The sequence below is a fragment of the Primulina huaijiensis genome, chromosome 12 (assembly GCF_012295235.1).
Source record: "Primulina huaijiensis isolate GDHJ02 chromosome 12, ASM1229523v2, whole genome shotgun sequence".
NCBI classification, from domain to species: domain Eukaryota; kingdom Viridiplantae; phylum Streptophyta; class Magnoliopsida; order Lamiales; family Gesneriaceae; genus Primulina; species Primulina huaijiensis.
Genome location: NC_133317.1, coordinates 6,724,072 through 6,738,736, shown reverse-complemented (window position 1 = coordinate 6,738,736; position 14,665 = coordinate 6,724,072). Strand labels below are relative to the sequence as shown.

The 14,665-nt window shown below is 36.4% G+C and overlaps 2 protein-coding genes and 1 pseudogene across 3 annotated transcripts; all 3 read left to right on the top strand.

The window, feature by feature from the left end:
• Positions 1–409: 409 nt before the first annotated feature.
• LOC140989509 (uncharacterized) lies at positions 410–3,303 on the top strand. The gene has a single exon (XM_073458717.1). It carries the CDS (start codon positions 1,232–1,234, stop codon positions 2,783–2,785), a length of 1,554 nt encoding a protein of 517 aa, XP_073314818.1. The 5' UTR covers positions 410–1,231; the 3' UTR covers positions 2,786–3,303.
• A 3,068-nt stretch (positions 3,304–6,371) lies between these two features.
• LOC140990165 (putative SNAP25 homologous protein SNAP30) lies at positions 6,372–9,257 on the top strand. 2 transcript variants are annotated; one of them, XM_073459741.1, is made up of 5 exons: positions 6,372–6,635; positions 7,218–7,688; positions 7,762–7,855; positions 8,543–8,670; positions 8,830–9,257. In XM_073459741.1, the coding sequence occupies exons 2-5, from the start codon at positions 7,269–7,271 to the stop codon at positions 9,025–9,027; spliced, it is 840 nt and encodes a 279-aa protein (XP_073315842.1). In that variant the 5' UTR covers positions 6,372–6,635; positions 7,218–7,268; the 3' UTR covers positions 9,028–9,257. The 2 variants fall into 2 exon arrangements, with proteins under 2 accessions (XP_073315842.1, XP_073315841.1); XM_073459740.1 differs by having other exon boundaries at positions 6,372–6,631; positions 7,215–7,688; positions 8,830–9,256.
• LOC140990013 (probable inactive purple acid phosphatase 2) lies at positions 9,250–11,466 on the top strand (annotated as a pseudogene).
• The last annotated feature ends 3,199 nt before the right edge of the window (positions 11,467–14,665 follow it).

Here is a 14,665-nt window from a genome sequence, read left to right as displayed (position 1 = left end):
TACTTGGGTCACCCATGAAAAAATATTACTTTTTATGCTAAGAATATTACTTTTTCTTGTGAATATCGGTAGAATTGACCTGTCTCACAGATAAAGATTCGTGAGACCGTCTCACAAGAGACATTCGATGTAAACTAAACATGAAGATATAAATTTTCAACACGTTATACTTGTACATTTCGGTTTAGGTAAGAGATATATGTGTGAACCTTGAACAGAACCGAACTTCGGTTTTTTAAAACCAGTTCAAATCATGATTGACTAAAAACCGAATAAAAACCATGGGATTTGGTTCGATTTTGAGTGCCCAAACTAAAAATTGGCACTGGAGTGGACAACACATATAAGAGCTGAGAATTAGGTAGCTTTTGGTTTGGTGTGGACGTTTGAACAAATACAAACTAAGCCATTAATTAGTTCATAAGACTTTGGAAGTTACATATTTTTGCAAAATCCTTTTCGATTTGGCGTTTGCGGAGGAGCTATCAATCCAGCAGATATTGGCCGTCGGATCTTGCATCAACGAGCTCTCCTCCAAGAAGAACACGTGCCGGCCCTCTTTTAATTCCAATCTATTTTTCCCACACACATTTTGCCTCCATGCATGGAATTCTCCTCCTGCTGACACCCACAAACAAGAAATAGGTGTATGGAGAGAGAGAGTGTATGTATATGCGGGAGAGAAAAATTGGGAAGAAAGAGTCCTTGTTTTCTGTTTTAGTTCTTTTATCTTGATAGGTTAAGGCTGGTTCAAGGCCATCATTAGCGACCCATCTGTTCTAAAGTTTGATTTTTTCCACATTAAAATCTTGGAAATCTTGGAACATTAATACGCATGACTTTCTTTCTTTTTATTTTCTTCTGTATTGTGTGGGAGATTACGTGGATGTGGTATTCAAGATTGTTTTCTTTGCGTGTTGGGTCGAGATTTTTACTTCCTTAAAAACTGTCACATCTGAAAAAGTTTGATTCTTCAGTATACTCCTAGTGATCTGTGCCCCACTTCGTAGTTCAGATTCGAGCCTTTCCGACTTCGCTTTTGTGCTTTTTGTGCTGTTTTTCGGATCCGGGGTGTGTTCTTTTCTGGTTCCTCTGTTTGTTAATGTGTTGGGGCTGTGGTAGATCAAGAAATGCAGGTTCGTCGCTTGGTTTAGTATGTTAATTCAGGTATCTGTTTTCTGATTTGATTTTGGTGTTGGGTTTTCTTGTTTTTGTGTGCGAATCAAATTATATGATGGAGGAGGATCAAGATTTGAGGTTTGTTTGTAAGTCGTGCAAGAAGAGGTATCCATGTGGGAAGTCACTGGGCGGTCATATGAGGTCTCATGTAATAGCAAATTCGTCTCATTTTGATGAAAATTTTGAGGCCAACATTGCTGGGCAGCAGCATATCATGTCAGAATCGAAGGTTGCTGAACTTGGAAATGGGCAGTCTAGTTACGGGTTAAGAGAAAATCCAAGGAAAACTTGGAGGGCTGTGGATTCAACTTTCCCTTTGGTACAAGACAGAGTTTGCAAGCAATGTGGTAAAGGGTTTCAGTCGATGAAAGCATTGTGTGGTCACATGGCTTGCCACTCTGAGAAGGATAGAGGTTTGAAGGATGATCATTCTTGGACTAGTGAGAATCAGAAGATAGTGTTTGATAGTTACTCGGATACGGAAGAAGGCCATGTTTTTAGGCTAAGAACTAGATCATCAAAGAGTAAGAAGTGCAACAAGGTTGATGTTAAGTCTCCTTCATTTTCATTAGCTAACAATGGTTCTTCATCTGTTTCTGAGATTGATGGAAAAGATCAAGAGGAAGTAGCTATGTGTTTAATGTTGTTGTCGAAGGATTCTGGGAATAAGGTTGGTGTCAATTCGGTTGTCGAATCTTCTGATAACATTTCTGTTGTTCTTGAGACAAAGTCTTCTTCAATTGACATGAGATTCGGTAAAAAAGAAGGCACAAATGGCGTTTGCATTGGTGAGGAGACTCCTCAATTGAAGAATATTGGGGATAGGAAGTTGAAGGATGCTTCTTTGAACGTTGAAATTGCTAAAATGGAGAATTCGGATTCTGGGTATTTCTTGGATGAACGTGCTAAGGCTGAGTCCGATGCATCAGTTGGAAGAGGGGTTGAGGAGTATGGTGTTGGGTTCAGGAGCAGCGTGAATAGAATCAAGAAATTCAGAACAGAACTGAGAAATGGATTCGGCAAGGAAAATGAGTATGGTACTTATGCAATAGCATCAAAATTTGCTAGGATTGAATCAAGAAAGAGAAAGTATAGTGATGAAGATCCGGAATCATGGAATGAAACCATCAGGTCGATGAAAAACAGCCATATAGAGGGTGAAGAGTGCAGTAATTCTCAGAAGAGAAGTAAATATGAATGTTTCAACTGCAGAAAGACCTTCAAGTCATATCAGGCTCTTGGAGGGCACAGACCATGCCACAAGAGGAGCAACGTGTACTACGAATCAAGATATGAAAGTGGTGAAAATATTCTTCATGATTTTACTGACATCCAGACAACTGGTAACAAAAAACCAAGTGCTAAGAGTTCATCTCAGCTAAAGATTAAGCCTAAAAAGAACAAAGGCCATGTTTGCCCTTTCTGCGACAGAGTTTTTAAAAATGGTCAAGCTCTAGGCGGCCACAAGAGGTCACATTTTATTGTCTCCAACGATGAAACTCAGAATCAGAGTCGAAGAAAGAAGACCGAGCTTCACAATTTGCTCGATCTTAATCTTCCTGCTCCCGAGGAAGATGAAGATGATGGACGAGGCCAGTTCTTTTAAGTGGTAGTTTGAAGGTAAACAAGGCAACAAGTCAAAATTCAGTTGATTTTAGTGTATAAAGAAGCTTTTGCAAAGATTAAGAATGGTATTCAGAATGCACTTGACCTGTTTCACTTCATGTTTAATCATTTCATGTCATTTTGGCAGAATGCTTCAAGAGCATACATCAGCGTTTTAAACTCCTTTAAGTTTACTTTCTTTCATTTCAAGTATTGAATCGACACCTGAAAATATTATTTGCTAGTTAGCCAGTTCACAGTTTCAGATTAGCAGCTCAGACTACCTTATATGGAGGTATTTCATGTTATTTCTAGATTTATTCTCTCCTTTATTCTATTTGAAGATGCTGAACAAGTCTCAATCTTTATTACAATTTCAAATTCTCGAGCTTAACCAAACCTTCTTTGGTTCCCTCAGCCACATTTTGTTTGTTATCTTGGCCTGTTGTATTTAGCTAAGGAACTATTATGATTGTCCTTTTATCATTTTCTTCACAGTAGAACAGTGAAACCTTAAGTAAACATTCAATTGGAGGAGACAACAAAAAGGTGAACCTCAAAGTGTTTGGTAAGGAAGTTTAGTTTTGTCTTTGATTTGCTTGCTTGCATTGGAATAGAAGTCACCAACATAGGAAAAAGTTAAATCTTTTGTACACTATACATTCGGGAATATGATGAAATTTCAAGAAAATGTATTCATTAGAAATGGTCCACTACAAGTTTGCTATTTTTACATTTGAAGTGCATATAATTTTATCTCGATATTAAAAAACACACTCTTATTTGTCACCCCCACACAATTCTTGCATCATAATCTGTCTTCTTGCTATTAAAGCCACTGGCGTCTGGTCAGCAAGCACTTCTCCATATACACAAGAGGACAATCTCTTGGAGGGAAAAGATAATGATCATAACCAACAATTTTGTTATTGGAAAACAATAATTTAATCCAATTTGATTTAGCTGATTGATGTTTTTTGGGTAGGAATATTTTGAACCGAACAATCACTTACTCGTTGCTTCAAATTTTTTTATTATGTCAGAAACTTTGATGCAAGACTATGTGTATAAAGTTGGATATTTCGGTGCTTAGTTTTGGGACGGAGATAGGAGAAGGTCTCGAACTTGAGATTCGAAAGAATTCATTAGGATAGCTAGAATCGGAGAATTAATAGTACGAATTATGCCCCGGAGTGTGACATGCCACTAAGTCAAATGGCTGATGGCTTATAAACTTGGACATTTGATGGTGAGCAGAAAGGCCAAAACCTCCCACTAATTCTCGTGGTTTGGCCAATTAATTAGATGTTAAAACCTAAGCTATATGGCTCTAGGAATTTGCATTCTTGAAAAGGGTTTATTAGGGTTGGTTTATAAACAAAAATTGCACTAAGTTTGACTTTTGGGCATTTCCATCAATACATTCCATGTCAATAAGCGAACTAATTTCGAAGATGGGTTCTTTCAAAATTTTATCTTTATTTAATTATTTGGTGATATGATGGGAAAACCATTTATTAGAATCGTGATTTTAAATAGCAAGTCAATCATATGAGATTGGGTCATAAATTTTTTAGTAAATCTCTTCTCACGGATTTATATTTATGAGACAAGTTGATCCGATTCATATTTACTAAAAAATATATATATACTTTTGATATAAAAATGATTTTTGTCATGATCGGATTGAGTTGGAGATTCGTATCATAAAATTGACATGTGAGATGGTTTTAAATTTTAAATTATTCTAAAAATGATTTTTGTCATGATCGGATTGAGTTGGATATTCGTATCACAAAATTGACTCGTGAGACTGCCTTAAATTTTAAATTATTCTAAAATAAAATCGAGATTTGCAAATTATCAAAATATTAAATGAATTTGCTACAAACATCATCTTTAAATTAAGAATTATACATCGGAAACTCTAAAAATTAAATAGGTGTACAAATTTGCCTAATATTGTTCCATCACCTCTTTTATGGGGTGGTTAGTGAATTTGACCACAATAGGGAACCTACTTGAAGACCTATTTGTGTCGTTTCATACATATTCTCCTTCGAAATTAGTTGGGCCGTTAATGGGCCAGGTATTACTTATCTGGTATGTTCGATCGGTATGGGCCCACACCGAACGAATGGTCTAATTAGTTTGTGGTCCTAAAACGTCACACCAACGCTAAGTTTTAACATTTCGATTTTTTCCCCCCAAAAAAAAATCGAAATTTAAACAAAAAAATCGTTTTTTTTAAATAAAAGAAACAATTGAGTAATTCAAATCATTATAGTTTTTTTTTTAACAAATTATCCAATTCCTTACAATTTAATGTGTGCTGTATCTTTCCTTTTTTAAAACATATTATTACATCTATTGCAATATCTTGATGATTGAAATTATTGTAAAATAAGTATATATTCAGATTTTATAATGTGATATTCAATTTAATGTTGCTTATATTTAATTAAAAAATAAAATGAATTAGTTAAAAACAATGAAATAAATTGCATTGAAACACAATAAATACTTAAAAATGTCACAAAACTTGAGCTTATGAGCCAAAGTCGGCAAGAACTGGGATAGAAGCCAGAATGCTAATGACATAACAACACGATTGTTAATCGGCCGATGTGACAACATGACATTTGGTACGATGGAGATTTATGGAATAAATTGGATTAAAAGTAATACTAATGGATTTAGTCAGGCATAAAGGTGCATACATTTAGATCAAGACAGCTCAGTCGAAACTAGACTCAAGTTTCATTCAATTGAGATTGAGTCGAGTCGAGTCGAGTCGAGTCGAGTTTGAATAACTTGATCATTCATTCAAGTCGACTTCAAAGTTTAATTGTTTCTACTAAAGTAACTCGCGAGCTAATCGAGTGACTATATATTACTAATATTATATTACTTAAAAGGATATATAATTTAAGGATATTTTTGTTCACGTAAATATAAAATTTAAACTAGAAAATAATGCTACTAACACTTTCAAGATTTTCGAGGACGAACAACTCGATATTTTCACAAGTCGAGCTCAGGCTTCAAATTTAATATTAGATCGAGTTCGACCCTACAAAAGTAAAATTGAATCGAGCTCGAATAATGTGATATTCAAACTCGAACTCGGATCGTGTGCACCCCTAAGCACACGTATGTGTGAGATTTTTATATTAGTGAAAGAGTATGTCTTTTGTGAGACGGTTTCACGAATCTTTATCTGTAAGACGGGTCAACCATACAGATATTCATAATAACAAGTAATACTCTTATCATAAAAAGTAATATTTTTTCGTAGATAACCCAAATAAGAGATCCGTGTCATAAAATACGACCCGTGAGAGCATCTAACAAAAGTTTTTTCTTTAGTAAAAATAGAAGGAGGTTGATTGTTTTAATTTTAAAATGAAAATTTATCGATTTTCGATTTTTTTGTAAGAGATCAATTTTGAAAATTGAAATTGAAAAGAAAATCGTGGAAATTGTAACAAAAATTCACCAGTATACCAAAATTAATTATTTTGGGAATTGAACTTTGACTAATAGTCATGCAAACAACGGAAATGAAGCTCAACGGTCAAAAAATGACTCCGCCTCATTATCCGCCGCGCCTCTGATTTTTCTATACCTTTTCCACTAACAAATCCCAACCAATCTCACAATCTTTTTTATTTGATTTTCTGGAAACCATTTCCGTTTGGAAGAGGAATTCCTGCCTTCATTTTCTTTCTTTCCCTCTCTCCTGCATTTCTAGAAAAAATTCCATGTTAAAAAGTAAAGTTTCTTCTTCCCAGCCAAATATTATTTGAATTCATCAAGGCCCTTTTGTTGTGAATTCATCAATCAAGTAGGTTTCTGTGTTAGTTTACTTAATTTTTTTTATTCTGTTTCCATGTTTTGTCTTATCGTTTCGGGTAGCAGACACGCATTTCTTTCAATACAGTAACGATCAGATTCTGTTAAGATTTTCTTGAAATCCGATTCTTGTTCAGGGATTAATTGCTTGAGGATCTTTAGATGCTGTGCAGTTAGTGGAGGACATGATTTATGCAAATAGGGAATTTAATGCTATCATGCCCCCAATATATTTTTGTGTGTTCTTCCTTTAATTTTTGTCTTAATTTGTTCATGTCGTGAATTATTAATTATTGAATCGAAAAATACCATGCGTCAAATTTGGAGGTTTGGCGTCTTTATGATCTATTAATTATGTTTGAAGGGGTCACAAATTGTTCTTCTTTCTTCGTGCAAATTGTGACTACGAACATTGGTGTAATGTGCCATTTTTCTGTGTGAACTTCAAAAGATTTCTCAGTTTTTTTAATTTGAAGTCGTAAAGCATGGTAAATTATGTGATGAGCCTGTTGCAAGATTGTTTCTTGTAGTTCATTTACACGTTGGCTATGGTCCTGAAAATCTTTTGTCTGCAGGAGCCAAGTTTTGAAGTTGTCCAAACATTTGGGGTTAACAAATAGTTAGTAAGAATGTTTGGCTTCAGAAAATCGCCGGCCAACAACAAACCCCCAACGCAGACATCAGTAGATCCTACCAATCCTTTTGATTCGGATACCGAATCAGATAAGAAAAACACAATCAAACCATCTAGAAGAACATCTTCCGAGCCCATACTTGTGACACCGGTTGATGATGATGATGATTTTTTCGGGAGGCGGCCGCCTTCTGCAAGCAAGCAAAAGGACTTTGATAAAATGTCGGTTCAAGAATTGGAGGATTATGCTATGAACAAGGCTGGGGAGACCACTAACTCGGTGAACAATTGCTTAAAGATTGCAGAGGATATGAGACAAGATGCTACTAGGACACTGGACATGTTGAGCCAGCAGGGCGAGCAAATTCACAGGACACACGTGATGGCTGTGGATATGGACCGAGATTTGAGCCGGGTATGGGTAACTTTGATCTTATCATATCTTTGTGTTAAGGTTTTCTTTAGCAAATGAAAATGTGTTTGTCCAGGGAGAGAAATTGTTGAATAATCTCGGTGGCATGTTTTCGAAGCCATGGAAGCCAAAGAAGACAAGGGCGATCACTGGTCCTTTAACTTCAAAAGGTTTATTCCATCTGCCTTAATTGTTATTCATAGATTCATTCATTAATCTGAACTCAAACGGTAGACTAGTTACAATCACTTTTTTGAAAAAAGATGATGAGTTTGTGTTTTCGACAGATGATAATGATACAGGAAAAAGAAGTACCCCAGAGCAAAGAGAAAAGTTGGGCTTAGATCAGGCACCCAAAAAACGTGGCTCGCGTACACCTCCTCCGGAGCCAACTAATGCCCTGCAGAAAGTTGAGGTGCGTTCTTGTTTCACGAATTGTGCACATACATACATCATTGGCCGATGGGCGATTTCCAAGTTTCATGAATCTCACTTTTAGTGATTTCCTTTTCGCCAAGTAAATAGTTTGTTGTATTGTCTTGTTTTCAGTTGGAGAAAGAAAAACAGGATGATGCACTTTCAGACCTTAGCAATATATTAGGTGAACTAAAAGGCATGGCCGTCGACATGGGAATCGAACTGAACAGGCAAAACAAGGCTCTGGATCACCTTGGACAAGATGTTGATGAACTCAATTCTAGAGTGANATGGTCCTTTAACTTCAAAAGGTCTCTTCCATCTCCCTTGATAGTTACTTATGGATTCATTCATTAATGTGATTGTTACCTGAAACATAAACGGTAGAGTAGTCACAATCAATTGTTTCAAAAATGATGACGAGTTTGCGCATTCGACAGATGATAGTGATACAGGAAAAAGAAGTACCCTGGAGCAAAGAGAAAAGTTGGGCTTAGATCAGGCACCCAAAAAACGTGGCTCGCGCACACCTCCTCCGGAGCCAACTAATGCCCTGCAGAAAGTTGAGGTACACTTGTGCACATCATCCATACCATATACAATCTGAAGTGATGGGCGGCGATATCCAAGTCTCAAGATCACGCTCAGCGACTTGGTGTCAAGTTAGTTTCGGGAACCCCCCTTCTCCTTTTCTCCAAGTAAATAGTTTGTATTGTCTTGTTTTCAGTTGGAGAAAGGAAAGCAGGATGATGCACTTTCAGACCTTAGCAATATATTGGGTGAACTAAAAGGCATGGCTGTCGATATGGGAAGCGAATTGAACAGGCAAAACAAGGCCCTGGATCACCTTGGACAAGATGTTGATGAACTCAATTCTAGAGTGAAAGGTGCCAATCAACGCACACGACGTTTGATTGGCAAGTGATGAAATAAACACAAACATACAACACTTATTTTTTGGCTACCTGTCTCCTTTTTCTTGTTTTTGTGTTTTTGAAGGTATAGCTGAGGTACTGTCTGTTTCCCTTTAGATTTCGGTACTTAGTCAATTATCTGTCGATCGATATGCTCGATTCTTTTATTAATTGTAAAAATGTTTTTCTATGAGCTATGCTATACCATCAATAAATAATAGCTTTATTGAAGTATGTCAAAATCTTGCAAGCTGGCTAGTGTTTGCCCAAGTTTGTAATCCCATGCGTATAAAGCACTAATCTTGTGAAAATCGCATCTTGAGGGAAAGACTGTGACATTGAGATATATTTTTTTCTTGCAATACGTATTTATTTTTATTATAAAATATGTTAAAAATATTATTTTTTTTATTATAAATATAAAAAAATAAAAATCCGAAAGAAGTCCTCACATTCTCAAATAAAAATACACAATTCAGTTCATGATCACTCCAACTCCCTTCCTCTTCATGTATTTCTTCTGCCTTCACCTTTGAGTATGCCACGGTTTGGTTTCAATCTCCGTCAGTGATAAGCTGTTATCCAAGTCCGGTGACCAGATCGTTATCCGTTGGTCCGGTATGGACTCGCCTTCCAAGCTTGATTGGCTCGGGATCTACTCCTCTTCCAGCTCCTCCCAAGGAAACTTCATTGGTTATGTATTTTTATCCACCTCCATGGGATGGGAATCCGGGTCGGGTTCTCTTACCTTCCCCGTTGTCAACCTCCGATCCAAGTACCAGTTCCGGATCTTCAACTGGACCGAGTCGGACCCCGCCCGATTGGACAACGTTCACAACCCATTTCCAGGGACGAAGAAGCTTCAAGCAGTGTCCGAGGAGATCCAGTTCGAGCCGGGTAAGGGCCCTGAGCAGGTGCATTTGTCCTTGACGGGTAAGGATGGGGAAATGCGGGTGATGTTCGTGAGTCCGTGACCCATGATGGGGAAGAGAGTTTTGTGAGATATGGATTGACCCGGAGGGGATCGGGTCGGGTGGTGGGTACACGGGTTTCGAGATATGAGAGGGAAGATATGTGTGATTCTCCGGCTAATGAAAATGTTGGATGGAGGGATCCTGGATTTATTCATGATGGTGTCATGATCAATTTGGAGATTGGGAAAAAAATACTATTGTCAGGTTAATTATTTTATTATAATGTTTGCCACATTTCTTTGCTACCCGAAGTAATTGCTGATTCATTAAAGAAAAGATCATGATTCGTGAATGCAATGGGCATGTTTATTGTGTTCTAAAATACAGATTGGAAGTGATCCCGGCGGATGGGACATTTTCAGCTTCATTTCGCCAAATCTTGATCCGGATGAAACAGTAACCTTCACGTTAGGTGATGGGAACAGCGGCACCATAAAAACCTTTGATGGTACACAAGGAGAGAGCTTGTCCACAATCAGATGGATAAAACGCGAGATTAAATCCTTTGGTAATAAACCAATGACGATCTCACAAATTGGAGATATCAGCTATGCCAGAGGCTATTCCTGGCTATGGGACACTTTCTTCACTCAAATAGAGCCCACTGACTCTAGAGTCCCGCACCACGTTTGCATTGGCAATCACTAATAGAACTGGTATTTGCAGCCGTGGAAACCAGAATGGGCTCGTTAGGTATACAAGAAAGACTGGAGGGGAATGTGGAGTGCCTTATAGTCTTCGGTTTAACATGCCTGGAAATGGTTCTGAACTAACGGGAACAAGGGCCTCAGATACCCGAAATCTGTATTATTCATTCGACATGGGAGTGGTTCGTTTAGTGTGTCTATCTACTGAGACGAACTTCTTACCAGGGAATAAGCAATATGAGTTCTTGAAGCATGATTTGGAGACGACAGATAGGAGAAAGACTCTTTTTGTGGTGGTACAAGGGCATAGGCCAATGTACACAACAGCTAATAATAACAGAGAAAAGGGTTTGAGGGAGAGGATGATCGAACATCTGGAGCCACTTTTGGTGAAGAATAAGGTTAGTCTTGTGCCATGGGGTCGTGTTCTCAGATATGAAAGGTTTTGTGCACTAAAAAAAATTTCTTGTGGGGACTTGGACAAGAATAGGGACGATGAACAGGGTTCGTTTCCGATGCATGTTGTGATTGGGATGGCAAGGCAGGATTCACAGCCATTGTGGGAAACATCAAACAAGGGTTGTTCATCCTGCTGACCCTGTTTTTCCACAACCGATACAATCTCTGTATCAAAGTGGTGAGTATGGGTACACTATGCTTGTGGCAACGAGGGAGAAACTTGTGCTCTATTATGTGGGGAATCAACGACGGAAAGGTGCATGACGTGGTGGAGATAGCTGCACCACCAGCTGACGTGGATAAGAGTGGTGGCAGTGACGGTGGTGGGAGTTCATCACAATATGCCATAATTCTTTTTTCGATAATTTGATTAAAATAAGCATTTAATTATAATAATATTTTGTTATTTTTAAAATTTCTAATTATTTTATTTTATTTTTAAAATTAAAGAATGATACAAACCATTTTAACAAATTTATGTTACTTATATAATAATATATAACATAAATACGGTTGAATTCAACCTACCCAGACATTTTTTAAGTGTATATTTAAAAATATACGTATATTTTTATACGTGTAATCTATGATTTTTTTTTTTGGGTATAAAAATGAATAATGACCAATATGGAGTTTAACTTTAATTTAGAATAATACACTTAAATTAGCATCTCATTAACTCATAAACACACATATATAGCCATCCTTATAGACCTTCTATCCCTCGACAAATGAAATAGTCTTTAGCTTAAATTATTGCCTCTCAATCTTAATTACAAGTCAATTCTAAATGTATAATCATCCCCTCCCAACCACCCCTCACCCACTATCCTAACAAACTTGAAATTTATTTTCAATTACTTTTTGATACAAGTAATAAAATAGTTGTAGAATTGTCTTACCAATAGTTAACATATACAACAAATACTCTATAATAAGTAATAATACTACATAATTTCTTATATTTATCAATGTTTGATTAGCAGGTCTCTTGTGGTACGATCTCACGGATCTTTATCTTTGAGATATGCCAACACTACATATATTTACAATAAAAAATAATATTTTTGACATAAAAAGTTAAAAATTTTTCATAAACGATTCAAATAAGATATATGTCTCGTAAAATTGATTTGTAACTATATTGCATCATTCGTGTTACAAATCTCAATCATCTCATGATCCCTCGAGTCAAACTCTTTCATGTATTGAAACAGGTATCCTAATTCAATCTTGTGAACATAAAAGTTTGAAGAAATCTCATTCAACAGCTCCACATATACATGTTATATGTATACATAAACACCAAACATAAAATCCTCCCTCTCCTAAAAAATTCACCAACTTCACAAAGATGAAGAGCGCTCTCGGCAGAATTCTTGTATCGTCCATCTTACTTTTTTCCCTCCTGATCATCACATCAGCCACTCAATCCTCAGATTCTCAAGCCCATCATCACAAAGCACAACTGCAAGCACGGCGGCGCCACCATTCTTGCCACCCTATTACCACCGGCCAACTGATTCCTACCGTCTGTTTTCAGCTTCAGAAACTACTAATCTGTCACTGCCCACCGTTCCCGCCGCCGCCTCCGCTTCCCGGTGATGAACATGAGATCGATCCCAGGTACGGCGTGGAGAAAAGATTAGTCCCTTCTGGACCAAACCCTCTTCATAACTGAATCACAATCCTCTGATGATCATAATTCTCTCTTTATATTTTTCAGACTTTTCAAGAATCCCAATCGACTCTTCTATTTTTGCCATTATTATTTCTCGAACTTCTTTTTTTTTTTTAAATGGAAAAACACAATCCATCGATTTGAAAGATGGAGTACATGCAACAGCCAACAGGCCTTCGGCATGCAAGTATACAACAGGCGTATAACTAAAACAGTCCCTTTAGTTGATTTCTTTTTGTTTCTATCTTGTTTGATCCTTTATTTATAACTTGTAGAAATATGAGAAATATCTGGCTATTTCAAGCTTGTTTGAAGATTCGCGTACACAAAAATGTTTGCAACTTCTAAAAATAAATGATTACGAGTGCTTGACCACAGTGTACGTGGAATCAAGCAGCAAAATGTTGCAGGGTTGAACTTTTTTTTTCTCCTTTTTGGTACTGTAATCAATTAATCTTTGGAGAAAATGTGCATGAGTTCTTGTGTAAGGGTTCAAATTCAGAAACGAGGGGACACGTTCAAGAAAATCCCATGAGTCTCGTGATTTTTGAGCTGTTTGGTGGTGATGCTAATTAAATTCAATGAGGGCACAAAGGTCTTTTCACGTGCCTTTTTGGATGTATCAATTAATATGATCACACACACCCTTGTCAATTTATTATTACTCTAATATTCATTGACATTTATGTTCAACTACTTTTTTAGGGTATGATTGTTGGAAAATTAAGGGGTACACTTTAAATTACACTCAAATTTACATTTTTGTATGGTGAATTATAAAATTAACCTTGCATTTTTTTTAATTCTTTTTTACCCTTGAAAGATAAAAATGTCATCCTAGATGTAACCTTACGTGTACATCTGACATGACTCTATCCTGTTTGATTCAGGGAAAAAAATTTGTGTGTTCAATGTACTTAAACTAAAAATGGAACACAAGCCGCTGTGTATGTGTAAAAATTTAGGTAAATTATATGTTACGACTCGACACGGGCGGAGCCATGTGTTGCTTTGCTTGGATGACTTGTTTTTTTCCAGTATTTTTTATACATAAAAGTTTGTTTTATTTTTCGATAACCTAGAGCTCCATTTGTCAATATTAGCTCAATCATGGTTTAAAAAATTCTAGTCGAAACAGAAATGAAAATCTGGCTCAGTTACTGCGTATCGAGGAGTAACGGAGAAAACTTCTCTCGACGTCATGTCAACCATTGGATTGTACCTATTTAGATGAGTTCATCCCAATCTAATGGTTTTTATTCACTTGACGAAATTCTCCCGATATAAAATAGAAGAAACCTCAAAATTCATTCATGAAATAATAAGACACATTTGACATCAAGTGGAATGCAAATAACATTACAGATTATATACATATTATATTCTTTAATATTTTCACATATTTATAATTTTTTTGAATTGAATTGTCTTGTATTGTTGGCGATAATGAATTGACACTATTATTATTATTATTATTATTATTATTATTATTATTATTATTNTGCACGACGTTTGATTGGCAAGTGATGAAATAAACTCACTTATACACTTGCCTTTAGATTTTGGTACATTGTCAATTATCTTTCGATGGGGGATATCGGTTTGAAAATAAATGAATTGCTAGTCGTAGAATATTATTCTCGTTTCATTGCTTTATTTTTTTATTAATTGTAAAAATGTTTTCTAAGAGCTATATCATCAATAAATAATGGCATTATTCATATGTGTGTGTGTGTGTGTGTGTGTAAATCTTGCATGCAGGCTAGTGTTTGCCCAAGTATGTAGTCCCATACTAAATTATATCCGGCTAGTGTTTGCCCAAGTATGTAGTCCCATACTAAATTATATCCTTAGTATGTAGTCCCATGCGTGTGTGTGTGTATATATA